This window comes from Salvelinus alpinus, chromosome 25 (assembly GCF_045679555.1).
Source record: "Salvelinus alpinus chromosome 25, SLU_Salpinus.1, whole genome shotgun sequence".
In the NCBI taxonomy this organism is placed as follows: domain Eukaryota; kingdom Metazoa; phylum Chordata; class Actinopteri; order Salmoniformes; family Salmonidae; genus Salvelinus; species Salvelinus alpinus.
The window spans coordinates 18518648-18537750 of record NC_092110.1 but is presented as its reverse complement, the minus strand read 5'-3'; the positions used below and the strand labels follow the sequence as shown (position 1 = coordinate 18537750).

The 19103-nt window shown below is 43.6% G+C and overlaps 1 protein-coding gene across 1 annotated transcript; it reads right to left on the bottom strand.

Annotated features, from left to right (window-relative positions):
• Window positions 1-754: 754 nt before the first annotated feature.
• LOC139553544 (transmembrane protein 179) lies at window positions 755-4074 on the bottom strand. The gene is made up of 4 exons (XM_071365984.1): window positions 3708-4074; window positions 1952-2089; window positions 1660-1738; window positions 755-1519 (listed from the first exon to the last, which is right to left on the bottom strand). Exons 1-4 carry the CDS (start codon window positions 4007-4009, stop codon window positions 1337-1339), a joined length of 702 nt encoding a protein of 233 aa, XP_071222085.1. The 5' UTR covers window positions 4010-4074; the 3' UTR covers window positions 755-1336.
• Window positions 4075-19103: the final 15029 nt, after the last annotated feature.

Here is a 19103-nt window from a genome sequence, read left to right as displayed (position 1 = left end):
CCTGTTTCTGCACATTTTGGTTAGTAGCTGCATTTCACTGCTGACAATATGCCTGTGGTCACTTTGAAAGAAGTGCCTTTTAGAAGGATTTTGTAGTTTCTATATTTCGTTATTTATTTGAATTATTTGAAATAAAACTGTCATTGCATACCAAAATCTGTGAGGGTGGTGAGTAGTGAGGGTGATGAGTGTGTGTGTGTGTGTGTGTGTGTGTGTGTGTGTGTGTGTGTGTGTGTGTGTGTGTGTGTGTGTGTGTGTGTGTGTGTGTGTGTGTGTGTGTGTGTGTGTGTGTGTGTGTGTGTGTGTGTGTGTGTGTGTGTGTGTGTGTGTGTGTGTGAGATAAGGTGATTATCCATCTTTCCACACTGCGGACTACATTTCCTCACACACAACAGCACAGAACTGGCCTTGGATAGTGAGTTATCCCATCTATGTTACTTATAATTTGTAAACTCACTGTCAATGTTTTTTTGGGGCTTGAGGAATATCGGACCCTGTGCCTCATGACCAGCCTGAACTTTTATGATTATCAGGATGATCAGGTAGACTGATTTATCTAGCTATGTGACTCTCAGGCATTTCCTCCTGAGTTCTGTCCCAGTCAACTTAAGTTCATTGACCATACATGTCTCTTACATAGTACAGTTTTCATTTTTACAAAATACTGTTTGGTAATTGTAGATACTATATAATACACCGCAAAATCACACATCATACTCTGTTGCTGTATGTAGGCAAGGAAGTCACACATTACTGAAAGCCTGCACAATCTGAATGTATTGGATTGTTACAAAAAATATATTGCCCAACATCAACAACTACATCCTGCTCACACTGTCTAACGTTACATGCACACAGTAAAAAATAAAATAAAATAAAAAAGATCCATTTTCACCATCCTTTAACCACCCTGTGTTGAGTCATCATCTAAGTGCAGCTAAATAGGAAGTCATTTAAAAAAGAAGTCTCTATGTTCCATTTCTATCCTCATTAAATGGCCTTGATTCTCTGAGCCAATTTACGCTCCAGTGAGTGCCTTGAAGGGGAAGACATGTCAGCAGTAACTCATTAACAAATATAAATATAGCAAGTGGAATACAGCTGGAAACTCTTTACCCTACGCTTTGCTGTCAACAGCAGCGTTTTCAACTGGTAAATCAGACAGCATATATCTGAGGAGGAGTATATGTAAGCAAGGCATAACAATGCACTCTAATCACAGTTAATGGAATTTCAGTTGATGGTATATAGGTTGTCAGGGGCTGGCCTATCTATGATGGCAGTAAGGGTAGGATAAGAGGATATGTTTCAGTGATGTGCACGTGTCCTCTGGGTGTTAGACCATGCCACTCTTCATCTGATTGGCATCAGATCCCCGGCGGGACGAGCGTCCCAGCAGCAGCTCCTTCTCGTGGATCAGACTGTCCAGAAGGTCCTCCTGGCGGTAGTTGTGGTAGACCTTGAGGAAGGCCATGACCGTGATACCCATCCACGTCAGCCACGCTGCCCACAGACCAAACTGCAGGTAGGAGACATGTTTAACATATATAATATAGCCACAGGGTTCAACCAGAGCTGGGTCAAATTTGGACAGAAGACTCTGGTACAGTCTCAATTATCAACACAGTGTATGAGTCTACACATTCGTCTGACCCTTACCTGAGCAATGGCAAACTGGTCATAGAACGAGGAGTTGTCAAGGCCCAACTCCAGATCAGTGTCCTGCAGGTCCTCACAGCTGAAATACAAGAAAAGAGTAAGGTGTGATCTTAGGAGAAGAACTGCTCATACTGTTACTTTGGTCACTGAGATTAGGGGACACGACTAGTCACATGATCATAGGTATATGGTTGTAACTCAATAGTATTTCTAAATCTTGCCACAGACAATTGAAGAGCTTGGGAGACATGTAAGACAGTGTGAGGTATAGACAGGGTGTTTTGAGTCTCACCTGCTGGACATGCTCCCTCCCTCTGTGATGGCATCACACCACAAGTTGAAGCCCACACTGACGATGGTGCTGGAGAGGAACACTGTGAACACCACCAGGGAGCTGATCACCAGATTCAGGAAGGCATTGAACAGGGAACTACACTCAGAGAGAGAGAATATACACTGAGTATACAAAACATTAGATTGACCATGACAATTTTGAACATGAAAAGTTATTAATAAACAAATTAGGCACATTTGGGCAGTTTTGATACCAAGTTTTGAACAGGAATGCAATGGTTCATTGGACCAGTCTAAAACTTTGCACATGCACCGCTGCCATCTAGTGGCCAAAGTCCAAATTGCACCTGGGCTGGAATAATACATTCTGTTCTTTCTCTTGCATTTCAAAGATGATGGTACAAAAAAATACAAAAGAAAGGTTGTTTATTTCTTTGTATTATCTTCTACCAGATCTATTGTTTTATATTCTCCTACATTCCTTTCACATTTCCACAAACTTCAAAGTGTTTCCTTTCAAATGGTACCAAGAATATGCATATCCTTGCTTCATGGCCTGAGCTACTGGCAGTTAGATTTTCGTATGTCATTTTAGGTGAAAATTGAAAAAAAGTGGCGGATCCTTAAGAGCCTTGAGACAATTGAGACATGGATTGTGTATGTGTGCCATTCAGAGGGTGAATGGGCAAGACAAAATATTTAAGTGCCTTTGAACAGGGTATGGCAGTAGGTGCCAGGCGCACCAGTTTGAGTGTGTCAAGAATTGCAATGCTGCTGTGTTTTTCACGCTCAACAATTTCCCGTGTGTATCAAGAATTACCCACTACCCAAAGGACATCCATACAACTGTGGGAAGCATTGGAGTCAACATGGGCCAGCATCCCTGTGCAACGCTTTTGACACCTTGTAGAGTCCATGCCCTGGCGAATTGAGGCTGTTCTGAGGGCAAAATGGGGTGCAACTCATTAGGAAGGTGTATAATGTGATTTCTTTAATACCATCCTTGTCACATTTCCTTAGTGTTGAATTGGATTTGAATTGAAGATGTCAGTGGAGATTGTGGTGTTTTTTAATTTTCTTATTCCAACCATCTTGTCAAATGCTTGAGTGGTGGGTTTTAGTTTTATTGTGGCTATATTGCGTTTTAATGGATGCTATGACCAATATAAAGAGATTGGTGGTGTAGCTGTATCACAAGAATTCATTAATTCTTAGTTTTAGATAGGCCTTCATGTTTTTTTAAGTGGATGGTCTGTCACTGTTTCATTCTGTCACCTAATGTCAGACCAATGAAATCGTCTGCATTGTACAGTAGTAAAACATGTTATTATAAAGATTGCAGACACATCTCTTTCAGATAGAGTAGCCTAATCCATAAATGCAGTTTATATGATTGCAAATCTGTTGAAAAGGCAGAAAATGGCATTTCTTCCCTCGGGCTGATTAAACATATTGATTATGGAGCTACGCAGGGTGATGGGCAAATTGTGCCATAGCAAAAACGTTTTTTTAATTCTATGGGGCCTAGATCTGTAGAAAAGACTCCGAAAAATATATTAAATGAATGGCTAGCGGGTTTTGTTTTTGCTGTATTTAGTCAAGCAGCATCACTGATCATTCGGGCGTGGGAGTGGATGGGCTGCATGAAACACACCCCATCTCTTTATCTCTCTTTAAAAATAATTAAGATAAAATACACACGAAGAAAACATGCAAAGTAATGCAGAACAACCACATATTATTAGGACACTCACTCGTCGTGACCTTTGCAAAGAAAGAACAGCAGTCTCCATGCCTGCACTGCGGAGAGGACGAGAGATGCTATCCCGACAAAAGTGATGAAACTGCAGGAAGACTCCGGTCCCCACTCCTCAACGATGAAGCGCTGCTTTGAGACTGTGATGTTCTCATTCTGCCACATACCACGCGTGAAAAGCAAGCATTTTCCATGAAAATCCTCCGTGTTTTCGGAGAGAGGCACTACGGAAATAAAGCCAAACACAAACGCCAAAAAATAGAGGATGCATTGCGCGAAAAGTACATTATCGAGGGCCATTTTCCCATATATTTTATCTTACTGCGTCCGTTGCATCGGCGACTGCGCAGTAGACACTTGAGCGTGGGCGCAGCATCAGCACCATTCACGCTGGAGCAGGCAGGAGTCTCAATGAGCCTAATTTATCTCATATTATACTAATCGGGTAATTCCATGAAACTGGTACGATTTGAGTCCCTCTGACCTTTTTAAGTATATTTTAAGTATTGGGTCACCAAAATCCAATGTAATATAAATTGAAATGTACCCTGTAAACTTTACATTCATTTCAATTTTAATGTCAGAAAATTGCTTGTTTTCAACTGACACCAAGCATTTGTCATGTCCTCTGTAGCCTATAACTATTACAGTTGAATGTTTTAACTGCATGATTATTTATTAAAATCACCAAATATTTTTGCATACCTCAGACTACCCCGTTACACCAACCAATGCCCTCAATGCACATTCCATGCCCGAACATTCCAAGCTCTCTTTACCCGGGAGCGGATTCCAGTGCGTTGTCAGTCATTGCCAACATGGAGGAGATCTCTTAAATATGTATCAAATTCGTTAAATTACAAATTACATTCTCATAATTGAAAAGCTACAGCAATGCAGTTGTGAGAAAAATGTAAGAACATTTGAAGACAAGTGTTTCAACATAGTATAACCACTACAAAGCTGATGCCTCTTCCATAGACTTGACTGCAGCTAGCTAGCATCAGAGCCTTCTGGCTAATATCATAGACTGGATATAGCTTTGTTTTATAGAGAAGGTCTATGTACTTGTAATGTTAGTTGAAGCTAACATTAGTTTACAAAGTGATTGTTTGCTAAGATGTGTATTTGGTTGGCTTTGCTATCGCTCAAGTTGGTCCAATGTTTTGGAAACAGCTTGCAAGCCCCATCCACTACATAACATACTGTATGTATCTTGTGAGGGAAAAATGATGTATTCACCTTATTTGTTGGCTATGTAACAATTATTTACTTAACGAACAGTAAGATATTTCTGTCCTGCTAATGCTGTGTTTTATGGTCTCCACTCTAGCACCCTGCAGCTAGTCTGGGTGTTGAGGACATGGGTTCTACTAGAGATAGCTTGAAGCTGACAATTGATTTGTGTTGGTGATAAAAACCTAAAAGCTGGCATTCTATAGACAAGATGTGGTGGTGTGTGACTCGAGATAGAGAGAGCCTGGAAGAGTTAAGAACAATGCCTCATTGTCTCATATTCATGGCATCTGGGAAACTAAGTAAAATACCATCCTGTGTAGATAACCAAGGTGGCTTATGGGAAGGTTAGAAGTGACTGACTAAGCAATCTTGGTATCAGCTATATAAAAACGGTGCATCGTCTGTAAAGGTCAGTCAGTCACGACTGGTGGGTTGACGGTCTCATTATTGCAATAATTAATCAATATTAAATAAAGATGATTGTTTGAAGAAATGACCAAGACCAAGTCTCTCTCAGTACTGAATTTCCACTACATTTTATCTACACTGAATACAAATATAAATGTTATATGTAAAGTGGTGGTCCCATGTCCATGAAGTGGTGGTCCCATGTCCATAGTCTCCCGGGTGGCGCAGTGGTCTAGAGCACTGCATTGCAGTGCTAGCTGCGCCACCAGAGTCTCTGGGTTCACTCCCAGGCTGGGCTGGGTTCGCGCCCAGGCTCTGTCGCAGCCGGCCGCAACCGGGAGATCCGTGGGGCGACGCACAATTGGCATAGCGTCGTCCGGGTTAGGGAGGGTTTGGCCGGTAGGGAGGGTTTGGCCGGTAGGGATATCCTTGTCTCAGTATGTTAAAAAATGTAATAAAATGTATGCACTCTACTGTACGTCGCTCTGGATAAGAGCGTCTGCTAAATGACTAAAATGTAATGTAAAATGTAAATGTAACTGAAATAAAAGATCCACAAAAAGCTTATGTATCTCAAATTTTGCACTCACATTTGTTTACATCCCTATTAGTGAGCATTTCTCCTTTGCCACCTGACAGGTGTGGAATATCAAGAAGCTGATTAAACAGCATACTCGTTACATAGGTGCACCTTGTGCTGGGGACAATAAAAGGCCACTCTAAAATGTGCAGTTTTGTCACACAACACAATGCCACAGATGTCTCATTTTTGAGGGAACGTGCAGTACAAGATAGTGCCAGCCACGTTCCGGCCCAGACGACATCCCTAGCTGCATCCTCAGAGCATGCACAGACCAGCTGGCTGGAGTGTTTACTATGCACATATTCAATCTCTCCCAATCCCAGTCTGCTGTCCCCACATGCTTCAAGATGTCCACCATTGTTCCTTTACCCCAGAAAGCAAAGGTAACTAAATGACTATCGCCCCGTAGCACTCACTTCTGACATTGTGGCTAGTTAAGGATCATATCACCTCTACCTTACCTGACACTCTAGACCCACCACAATTTGCATACCGCCCCAATAGATCCTGACAGGCCGCCCCCAAGTGGTGAAGGTAGGAAACAACACCTCCACTTCACTGATTCTCAACACAGGGGGCCCACAAGGGTGCATGTTCAGCTCCTTCCTGTACTCCCTGTTCACCCATGACTGCATGGCCACGCACACCTCCAACTCAATCAAGTTTGCAGACGACAGAACAGTAGCAGGCTTGACTACCAACAATGAAGAGACAGCCTACAGGGAGGAGGTGAGGGCCCTGGAGGAGTGGTTCCAGGAAAGTAACCTCTCCCTCAATGTCAACAAAACGTTGAGGAAGCTAATCGTGTATTTCAGGAAACAGCAAAGAGAGCACGCCCCTGTCCACATCGAAGGGGACCGTAGTGGAGAAGGTGAAAAGCTTCAAGTTCCTCAGCGTACACATCACTGACAAACTGAAATGGTCCACCCGCACAGACAGTGTGGTGAAGAAGGCGCAACAGCGCCTCTTCAACCTCAGGGGGCTGAAGAAATTTGGCTTGGACCCTAAGACCTTCACAAACTTTTACAGGTGCACAATTGAGAGCATCCTGTCGGGCTGTATCACCGCCTGGTATTGCAACTGGTCTGCCCAACGCATCACCGGTGGCACACTGCCTGCCCTCCTGGACACCTACAGCACCCGATGTCACAGGAAGGCCAAAAAGATCATCAAAAACATCAACCACCCAAGCCACGGCTTATTCACCCTGCTACCATCCAGAAGGTGAGGTCAGTACAGGTGCATCAAAGCTGGGACCGAGAGACTGAAAAACAGCTTCTATCTCAAAGCCATCACTAGCCGGCTACCACCCGGTTGCTCAACCCTGCACCTTAGAGGCTGCTGCCCTGAGCTGACAAGGTAAAAAGCTGTAGTTCAGCCCCTGAGCAAGGCAGTTAACCCACTCTTCCCCGGGCGCAGATGACGTGGATGTCGATTAAGGCAGCCCCCCTCACTTCTCTGATTCAGAGGGGTTGGGTTGAATGCATTCAGTTGTACAACTAACTAGATATCCCCCTTTCCCTTTCCCCATATACATAGACATGGAATCACTGGTCACTTTAATAATGGAACACTAGTCATTTTAATAATGTTTACATACTGCTTTACTCATTTCATATGTATATACTGTATTCTATTCCACTGTATTTGAGTCAATACCACTCTGACATTGCTCGTCCTAATATGTATAGATTTCTTAATTCCATTATTTTACTTTTAGATTTGTGTGTGTTGTTGTGAATTGTTAGATACTACTGCACTGTTGGAGCTAGGAACACAAGCATTTCGCTACAACCGCAATAACATCGGCTAAATATGTGTATGTAACCAATACATTTGATTTTCAATTGGCATGCTGAATGCAGGAATGTCCAACAGAACTGTTGCCAGATAATTTAATGTTAATTTCTCTACTATAAGCCGCCTCCAACGTAATTTTAGAGAATTTCGCAGTATATCCAACCGGCCTCACAACCGCAGACCACGTGTATGGCTTTGTGTGACCGAGCGGTTTGCTGATGTCAGTGTTGTGAACAGAGTGCCCCATGGTGGCGGTGGAGTTATGGTATGGGTAGGCATAAGCTACGGACAACGAACACAAATGCATTTTATTGATGGAAATTTGAATGCTTAGAGATACCGTGATGAGATCCTGAGGCCCATTGTCATGCCATTTCAGCATGGTAATGCACAGCCTCATGTCACAAGGATCTGTACACAATTCCTGGAAGCTGAAAATGTCCCAGTTCTTCCATGGCCTGCATACTCACCAAACACCCATGGCGCATGTTTGGGATGCTCTGGATTGACGTGTACGACAGCGTGTTCCAGTTCCCACCAATATCCAGAAACTTCACACAGCCATTGAAGAGGAGTGGGGACAACATTCCACAGGCCACAATCAACAGTCTGATCAACTCTATGCGAAGGAGATGTGCCGCGCTGCATGAGGCAAATGGTGGTCACACCAGATACTGACTGGTAATTTCACTCAACAACTAGTTTTAAAGGGTAGTAGACATTTACAGATCATAGTCTAGCACAAAACTAATGAGACCGTTTCAGAATCTACAAAGTAACAATACATAATTTTAGCAAACATTTAAAAAGGCAACATGTGTCGGAATATATATATTTAATAAACATTCCAAAACAATACATTATTGACCTGCTAAATTACAGTAGAAACAAAATGAATTCTGTATTTATTTTAGAAGAAACAATTGTTAATGTAGCAAACATTGGATGACTTGGTGAAGGTGTGGTAGAGAGAAGCTGTCTGTTTTCCTCCCCTTCCTTCATGCGTGGTGCTCGTTCAACATAAGATTTGGAGAGTCCTGTGAACATCAACAGTTATGAACATGTCATTCTGAACAACACCATCTTCCTAATTGAGAACTTTGACATGTTGTCATTATAGGATGTTGTGTGTAGATTGATGAGGGGAAAAAACTATTGAATCACTTTTAGAATATGCTGTAATGTAACAAAATGTGGAAATAGTCAAGGGGTCTGAATACTTCCTAATGCATTGTACATGTTTGACATTAGAGAAGCTCCCATTAAAGAAAACCCCATGAGTTCTATTAGATAGGTAGCTCTGAATCCACTATATGGCAGATGTTGAAAAGCCATAACATATATGTTTTTTCAATAACAGGTTGAGGCGCACACACCTGCTCCATGGTGCCCACACACACACACACACACACACACACACACACACACACACACACACACACACACACACACACACACACACACACACACACACACACACACACACACACACACACACACACACACACACACACACACACACACACACACACACACACACACACACACACACACACACACACACACACACACACACACACACACACACACACACACAAAACCTCAGGCTGCCAATAGGAAGTGTACACAGTGGGAACTCAGCCTGTGGTGTTTCTACAGGCAGGCCCAGGTCTCTTCAATGTTATTGATGTCTGCTATGTTTATTTTTTCAATTTTTTACTGCAGTTGGGTTAATAAATCTCAAATTCAACTTGATATCTATTGTCTTCATTACATGGTTATATCTACTGGCTTATATCTACTATATCTACTGACATGGTTATAGTCAGTTGGCTATGAAAAGCCAACTGACTTTTATTCCTGATTTATTATTTGACCATGCTTGTCATTTATGAACATTTTGAAAATCTTGGCTCTCTCTAATTCTCTCCTTCTCTCTTTCTTTCTCTCTCTCGGAGGACCGGACCCCTAGGACCATACGTCAGGACTATCGGACATGATGACTCCTTGCTGTCCCCAGTCCGCCTGGCCTTGCTGCTATTCCAGTTTCAACTGTTCTGCCTGCGGTTATGGAACCGCCACCTGTCCCAGACCTGCTGTTTTCAACTCTTAATGATCGGCTATGAAAAGCCAACTGAAAATTATTCATGATTATTATTTGACCATGCTTGTCACTTGTGAACATTTTGAACATCTTGGCATAGTTCTGTTATAATCTCCACCCGGCACAGCCAGAAGAGGACTGGCCACCCCTCATAGCCTGGTTCCTCTCTAGGTTTCTTCCTAGGTTTTGGCCTTTCTAGGGAGTTTTTCCTAGCCACCGTGCTTCTACACCTGCATTGCTTGCTGTTTGGGGTTTTAGGCTGGGTGTCTGTACAGCACTTCGAGATATTAGCTGATGTACGAAGGGCTATATAAAATAAACTTGATTGATTGATTGATCTATGAAATACAATGTGTATTGAAAATCTTGGAGTGAATTTGAGTAAACAAAACCAATTGTCACGTCCACTCCTCCTCCCCCTCTCCGGCGCTCGAAGTTGTCGGTCTACTAACCACCGGTCCTGGCAACCCATCCTTACGCACACCTGGCAACCTTCATTACGCACACCTACGCCTCATTAGGCCCATCTGCACTTTACTACCTCCCTGATTACTTCTCCTTAATATAGCACTCCGTTGTTATCACCCACCAGGTAATATTGTTTATGTTTCCATGTTTAGACGGTTTTCTTGTTTTGTATCGGTCAATGTTCTTCGTTGTTAAACTCACTAAATGCACTTGCTTCCTGACTCCCTGCGTCTACTTTACAGAATATTGCCTCACAGAATGGAAGCAAGCAGCCAACCGAGACATCTTCCAGATGGTCGGCGAACAGGGAGACCTACTTCGCCAACACCATAATCAGCAGGCGCAACTGCGGACGAAGATGAATGAGGTCCTCCGTGTTCGTCAATGTCTAAATATTCCGCAAGGGCATCACCCACAACGAGCGGAGGATCCTCTACCATGAGTCGACCTAGCATCCCAGCCCATTCAGCAGTCTGCCCAGGTCAGCGATGCCCGTTTGTACCTTCCAGACAAATATGACGGGAATCCATCCAATTGCCATGGCTTCCTCCTCCAGTGCTCCCTCGATTTTGCTCATCAAACGGGAACCCCCACCACCGAGAGGTCCAAGCTTGCCACGGTTATTTCCTTGTTGACCGGGGGGGCATTAGAATGGGCTATGGCCGTCTGGGAGAGAGGAGAGGAGGAGCTGGGTTCCTATGGGAGGTTCATGTTCAGAGGAGTCTTCGATAATCCAACAGAGGGCAGAAAGGGGGGTGAACGCCTACTCCAACTACAGAGGAAGGACCAGACCGCTGCAGAGTACGCATTCACCTTTCTTACAGTGGCAGCATCCAGCGGAAGGAATGAGCCGGCACTCCGCACCTTATTCAGAAGAGGATTGCGTGAGGAGGTCCAGATGGACTGGCGTGCCGAGACGACCCCCTCTCATTGGACACACTCATTCATCGCGTTGGCCATCCGTCTGGATAACCTCCTTCGGGAGTGTCGGCACTCCCATCGCCTCTCACCCTCCTTCGTTGACCGATCTGAGTCAGAGCCTCAACCCATGGAGATAGGGGCCACATGTCTCCCTGCGGCTGAGCAACACCGTTTGAGACAACCAGCTTCAACGGTGTCCACTACGTTCTAACCAGGGATTCACTAGAGCAGAGGGACGGTCCAGTGATCATCCGTCTCCTGGGGCAAGTGTAAGTATTCCATCTTCACTCTCCACTAAGCCTTTCTTAGTACCGATTTCACTAGCTGGCTGTCCCTCGTGTTTCCACAGCTCTAGTGGTGCTGTGATGTGTGTGTGACTGTGCCAGATCCCAGTGGTCGGTTATCCAGTGCTCCCGGAGATCTGCTTTCCCTTACCTTGTGGTTCCACGTCAATTGAGAGTCCTTTGGTTGCCCTCCAGGCCGACATCCCGGAGGGTTACCAGGATCTCCGGGAGGTTTTCTCAAAGACTCGCGGCATCTGTCTCCCTCCTCATCGCCCCTGGGACTGTGCCATCGACCTGCTAACAGACTCTGCACCTCTGCGCAGCCAGATCTACCGCGTGTCAGTGGCTGAAACCAAGGCTATGGAGGAGTACATCCAGGAAGCTCTTCAACAGGGTTTCATCCACTCATCTACCTCCCATGCGTCGGCTGGTTTCTTTGTAGCCAAGAAGGAAGGGGGTCTTCGTCGTGTATTGGCTACAGAGGTCTCAGTGCTCCGTATGCGCCCAAACCAAGTCTCCCCGGAACGCACAAGCAGGGAAACTTCTTCCCCTCCCCGTGCCTCAGCGGCCTTGGACCCATCTGTTGATAGATTTTGTCACTGATCTTCCCGTCTGATGGTTTCACCACTGTTATGGTTGTTGTAGACAGATTCTCCCAATCCTGCCATTTTATCCCTCTCTATGGTCTCCCTACGGCTCTCCAGGTCACTGAGGCACTGTTTCAGCAGGTTTTCTGACACTATGGCCTTCCGGAGGATATTGTCTCCGACCGTGGTCCCCAATTCAAGTCACATGTATGAAGAGCCTTCATGGAGGAGCTGGGGGTAACAGTTAGTCTCACATCCGGGTACCAGCCTCAGTCCAATGGGCAGGTGAAGAGGACCAACCAGGAGCCGGGGAGATTCCTGAGGAGTCCCTGTCAGGACCGGCAGAGGGAGTGGGCCCGGTTTATTCCCTGGGCGGAGTACGCCCAGAACTCACTTCATCACTCCTCCACCGGGTTGTCTCCCTTCCAGTGCATCCTGGGGTACCCCGAGCCAGACCAAAGCCCCTGCGGTGGATGAGTGGTTCCGGCGTGCAGGGGAGGTTTGGGACGCTGCCCATGTGAGGCTCAAACGCGCCGTCCAGCTCCAGAAGGAGCAGGCGGACCACCACCGCAGTGAGGCACCCGTTTTTCATTCTGATGATCGCGTCTGGCTCTCCACCAGGAACCTCCCGCTCCACCTACCCTACCGGGAGCTGAGCCCCAGGTTTATGGAGACATTCAAAGTCCTCCAGAGGATCAATGAGGTAACTTACCAATTACAGCTTCCCAATGACTACCAGATACGGATCTCACCCTCTTTTCCCATTTCCCTCAGGCCGGTGGTTCCTAGTCCCCTGGCTGATGCCGTCCCCCACCGCCTCCCCTGGACATCGAGGGTAGTCCCGCCTATGCCGTCAGGTCCCTCCTGAACTCCAGACGTCGTGGGGGTCGGCTCCAGTACCTGGTGGACTGGGAGGGGTACAGTCCAGAGTAGCGGTGTTGGGTTCATCACCCACCAGGCAATATTGTTTATGTTTCCATGTTTAGACGCTTTTCTTGTTTTGTATCATTCTTCATCATTAAACTCAATAACTGCACTTGCTTCCTGCGTCTACGTTACACCAATTTATATGGAAGCCTCTTCAATGTCTCTTCAACCGTTACCCTAGTCTCAATCCTGTTACGTGACAATTTTGTGAATTTGAGGGAAAGGTCAGCAAATATGAATTTTATGTTTGTTGAACTTTGAAGTGAACTCATACTTTTGATCAAAAAGGATGATGCCACTGACAGTGTCCATTTAATGCGTTAGAATAGCAAGTGTGAGATTTTAAATACATTTAATATTAGCAATTATTGAATTAGTTTGAGGGACACATGATTCATAGGGAAATGTTGCTTTTATTACAGGTGTCTGAATATGATTATAAAAGAGCTCCATAGTGTCCATAAGAAAACGGGCGATAACAGGGCTTTGATAACTGACATGGGAGAATGTTTTCTTGGAGGTTAAATATGTACTTCATATCGTGGGGTGTGCAGAAAAATAATTCATTTAGATAAATGTCAGTCCAAATCGTACCAGTTTGGCGAAGGACACAATCATCGATGTGCATCCACTTGATAATTATCGCTTTTATAATTGTTTTCCATTAGAATGAAGTAGCCTACGGAAATTGCATACAAGGCCGTCTTCAAGTCATACCTACCATTTGCGTTCATGTGGTATGCTTGGTTACCTAAATGTATGTACCTCTAACACACACACACAATAGTTTCCTGATACATGGTGACAGCTCTCAAGTAGGTACAGGTAACTGTCTGACTCATTGGTCAACAGTGAAGCCATCTGGTAAACAGTAAACCCACAGGCAGCCCAGCGAAACCCAGGTACTGCTCTGTCCTCATCTCCTTGTCAGCCACCAACCCAGCTCCATGTCCCTGCTTAGACATTGCCCTCCAGTGGGCATGGTACACTCTTAGACATTGCCCTCCAGTGGGCATGGTACACTCTTAGACATTGCCCTCCAGTGGGCATGGTACACTCTTAGACATTGCCCTCCAGTGGGCATGGTACACTCTTAGACAAAATAGTTCTTCAGCTGTCCCCACAGAACCCTTTTTGGTTCCAGGTAAAACCCTTTTGGGTTCCATGTAGAACACTCTGTGGAAAGAGTTTTATATGGAATCCAAACGTATTCTACCCAGAACCAAAAAGGATTCTTCAAAGGGTTCTCCTATGGGGACAGCCAAAGAACCCTTTTAGGTTCCAGCACTTTATTTCTAAGATTGTATCTGACGATTTGCCTCCTCTCTGACCCTAACCACTGCTTTGCCTTTCCCTTTACTGTACTCCACTAAACATCAAGTAGGATGCCCATAAAACTGTACTGTTTACTCTCCCCTCTACCTAGGCTACTGTTGAGGATGATTTCAAGCCCTTGATGACATATGAAGAGTTTCATTCCAGAAATGTTCAATTAGCTTTTATTGTTGAATGAAATTCTAAGCGATCGCTGTGTTTTGTTCACTATCTAACTATGGCATGGGGTTGTTCAATGACAGACATGTATTTGTTAAAAATCTATCATTTGACGGTTTCATTTCAGAGATTGTTTTTTGATAAATGCTATATATCTGCCTCACTCAGAGAAATAAGTGGTACTGCTAGGTTTTACAGTCAAATGTAACAAATAACTACATTTTTAATAAAGACATTTACAAATTATACATTTGACATTAATATTATATATATATATATTGTTTAAAGTAATTCAACACAGTAATATGAGATCTATGTAAAACACTTACGTTTGGCATTTTAGTGATTTAGCAGATGCTCCAGAGCAACTTACAGTAAGTGCATTCATCTTAAGATAGCTAGGTGAGACAACCACATTTCAGTCAAATATACAGGATATATAATTGAAATACAGCATTTTGTAAAACAAACTCATTTTCATACACATCTAAAATCGATGAATAAAAACATCTGAGAACAGTAACATTTTACACACACATGAAGGTACCCATAAGAAATCATTTCTGATGAAAAAAACACCAAAATTGGTGGATATAGTGTTTTGAAAATAAGCTGCAAATTATTTCCATATTATGGAAAGTAGCAGCTGTTATATCTGCATTATTTTGTTTTATTGTTCTAAATCGATGGAATATTCTATATTAACCCCCTACAAAGATGGGGCTTACTGTGGCCTATATGAATCTACACTGGGGAAGGTTAAGGACGCTCGTTTTGAAGATGAAGAATAAGCAATAAAAAGTACATTATAGGGGTCAGAAGGGACCTCACATGGAGAGTTTTGCAATAGCAAGTATTAATCGCCCTGAATTTTCCAGAGCGTGCCTCCAGTCGCACACAGACAATTATTTATAAGAATGATTTACAAACATCAGACAGCAATTTATATCCATCATGTTTGGTTGGGATTTTTAACCTTGTCTGCTCTGCACATGATTTATGTGTAATTTTGTTGCAGTGCAGAGCCCAGGTTTCCACGATTGTTATCAGTATTCAAATTAGTGTGAGTTATTGGATGTGTGTGGTCAGAACATGTATTTATTTTCCAGACCGCGTGTCCTGATATGTTTTCGAGCATCATTACTTCCAGACAGGTTTTCGTCCCTTGAATATTTCCATTTGGAAGATCTTTATTTGTGCTCAAATCATGAATTACTATACTGCGCTGTAAGATGTGGATCACATTTTTTATTTAGCCTTTATTTAACTAGGATGAAGATATTCTACTGTATGAAAGGTTCTTTGGATTCGAAAAACAAACTGTGCAGCCAATCCCAGTCATGATTGTTGAGGTGTAAACTAAACCATCCAAAACACTGGCTGGTCCTGTTCCTCCAGCCCCATGCACCAACTGGGTATCAGAGGTGTTGTCACACCGGGTGAGGTCATGCAGGGAGGCCTAACAACTCCAGAAGATGACACACATATCTTTCGTAATAATGCAGTACGTGTGTGGGCCTGGCTCATGGACGGGAGACCCCAAGCAGAAATGTCATGCTGAAATGTGTTTTAAGTTATTCAACCCCCTCCACCTAAAAACAATCGAGAGAGGGGGAGGGATGCTAACAGAAATGCAATCCCAGGGCACTGTGCAAATGTGAGGAGAGAAGGCATCAGCAGCTAGCATTGGGAGGTCATCCATTTTTCATGAGTTGGAATAGCAGCAAGGCAAATCCTTTTTAAAAAGGGGGAAAACTGACAGATAGATATCCAAGGACACCATATGGTGCTTTTAGAATGAGTTAGTCCAGAGTTGATCTGTATCCTTATAGTCAATCCAAATGACTTTGCGTCTATTCAGATCATTGAGACTATACGCAAATGACCCAGAATCCACTATTCTTAATCTCGACTGGGTTCGTGAAGTATTAAATAATTCAACCCATGTCAATAATTACTGAGAGATGAACTATTGATCGGCTGTTCCTGGTGTGTGTGTGTGTGTGTGTGCGCGCATGCGTGCGTGCGTGTTGTATAACTGTATAAGGAGGAGGATGTGTCCAGAGAACACACCAGCAGCCTATAGGAGCGGAGAGGTCGCCAAAGGAATCAGGAGCTGTCACAACAAATCTGACTAGTCAGATGAAGAGCTCAGAGAGGTGACAGGAGAGGTGATGATGTGAGGTGACCGTATAGGTGATGTGGTGTTGTAAGGTCACTGCACCAAAGGTCATCCATGACAGCCATGGTGACGATCACCACCATGCTCAAAATTGAATATTTTTTTAGATAAAAAGAGAAACGTCATGTGTTTAGATGCAACCACACCATTTGGATCATCTGTCCATGCATACTGTGGAGCCATTACTGTGACAAAACAAATATTTTCTGTGAGAAATATTTATTTGTATCTGCCAAGTAAAAAACATTTAATAACAGTCTGCACCTGACTAGATTTACAGTGGTTTGAAGTGTAGCACAACAGTAATACCATACAGGATTTTGTCAATTTAGATCTTACACACATACACTGATTGTTCGTCACTCTACAGAACGACAGTATAGATGTGTAACGGGATGTCCTCATGCCTTCTTCACCCGTTTGCCCTTCTTCACTCTGGCTCCCCTATGGCTCGCCACGCCCTGCTCCACTCGCTGGTGGGGCAACTTCCCAGAGCCCCTGCGTTCCATCAGCTCCTCTTTCTCCGCCTGGAACACAGGGAACAGAACACCAGACAACAGACACAATTAGGCCCTCATATCCTGAGTTGGGAAATGGAGGGTGTGATGAAATATCCTGTGGTCATTATTCGTTCCCCGGGGGTTGAGGGAGACTGAAACCACAGGGCTCAGGCATTGATGAAATGTTCCTAATAGAGGCCATTCATCTCCATGTGTCACCACAACCCAACGAGCTATCTTCATTCAGACTGCCTCTCTCCATACAAACATCAAGATTTTCAGAAAGATCCACACAAGTTGATCAACAAGCTAAAATCTTCCAGTAATGTCTTTACATCTGTGAGTAGTACCAGTGTCATCCACATTGTTTGATGAGCATCCCTTTCATTGAACATCGCAACCTTACTTCACCAAAACCAATCTGATCATGAGGTCACATGGGACAAAAACAGTGAAAATGTATAGTAGTCAATCTAATATCCGGCACTCTGATTATCCATAGCCGCTGTGTTTTAATTGGAGATGTTTGGGTAATATGCTACTTATTATTTTCACACATTTGTCATCAATATCTCCCAATCTGCCAATTTATCAAATCCCAACCACTTTGTTCTCTTTGAAATACAGATGTGGGTTGGTCATACATAGTGAAAAAATTGAATAAAACATTGAATAAATCCTCCAGGTAATCATATCTTTATAACATCAATCTAAGCAGCGTTTTAACAGGTTAATGTAATGGAATAAATTAGTATCTTTCATGATGGGTGCTAATTTAGAATTGTGCAATATCAGCATTCAATGCGCCAAAGAACATCAACCATTCCCACTGACGGTCCATCCACCAGTCAGCATCCCAAAGGTATAATTATCAACTACGTCATCATGAATTAACTTTGTGTAATTACATTTCACCTGTCAGGCTCCATATGGTTCCCTTGACTCCAACCAAACAATAAGATAATTACATCCCAATTAAACAATTACATAATTAAATCTCAATTGAACAACTGCCTAATCGTATCAGTGCAGCAACATTGCAGTACACATGCTGTACATCCACTGCTGACATCATGGTGTCAAACGCACCAACTGTTAGATCCGTCAATGCATTAGACAAAAGCCACTTTATACCTTGTTTTAACATACACCCGTTGTCCTGATCTTGTCCTCATTCTGTTTGTGCACACATTTTTACACGGGTGTAGATAATTAAAAGACACGTCGTGAAAGTGTAAAGTATCAGAGGAAGGCCCAAAAAATTGTCAAAGACTCCAGGCACCCAATTCATAGACTGTTCTCTCTGCTACCACATGGCAAGCGGTACCGGAGCGCCAAGTCTAGGTCCAAAAGTCTCCTTAACAGCTTCTACCCCCAAGCCATAAGACTGCTGAACAACTAATCAAATGGCCACCCGGACTATTTACATTGACCCCCCTCTCCATCTGTTTTGTACACTGCTGCTACTCGCTGTTTATTATCTATGCATAGTCACTTTATCCCTTCCTACTGTACATGTACAAATTACCTCGATTAACCTGTACCCCCGCACATTGACTCGGTACCGGTACCCCCTGTATATAGCCTCGTTATTGTTATTCTTATTGTGTTACTTTTTATTATATTTTTTTTTACTTTAGTCTATTTGGTCAATCTTTTCTTAACTCTATTTCTTGAACTGCATTGTTGGTTTAAGGGCTCGTAAGTATTGTATTTGGCACATGTGACAAATAACATCTGATTTGATTTTAAACTGGCAAGATCAGCGCAAGATCAGGACAAGATCAGGACAAAGGACCCATGTAAGCGACAGGTATAAACGGGGCTAGAGAGATTAGAAGGAGCCAAGAAAGCAGTCTACAACTTTTGTCAGAGAAACACAAAGTGAATGTAGTAC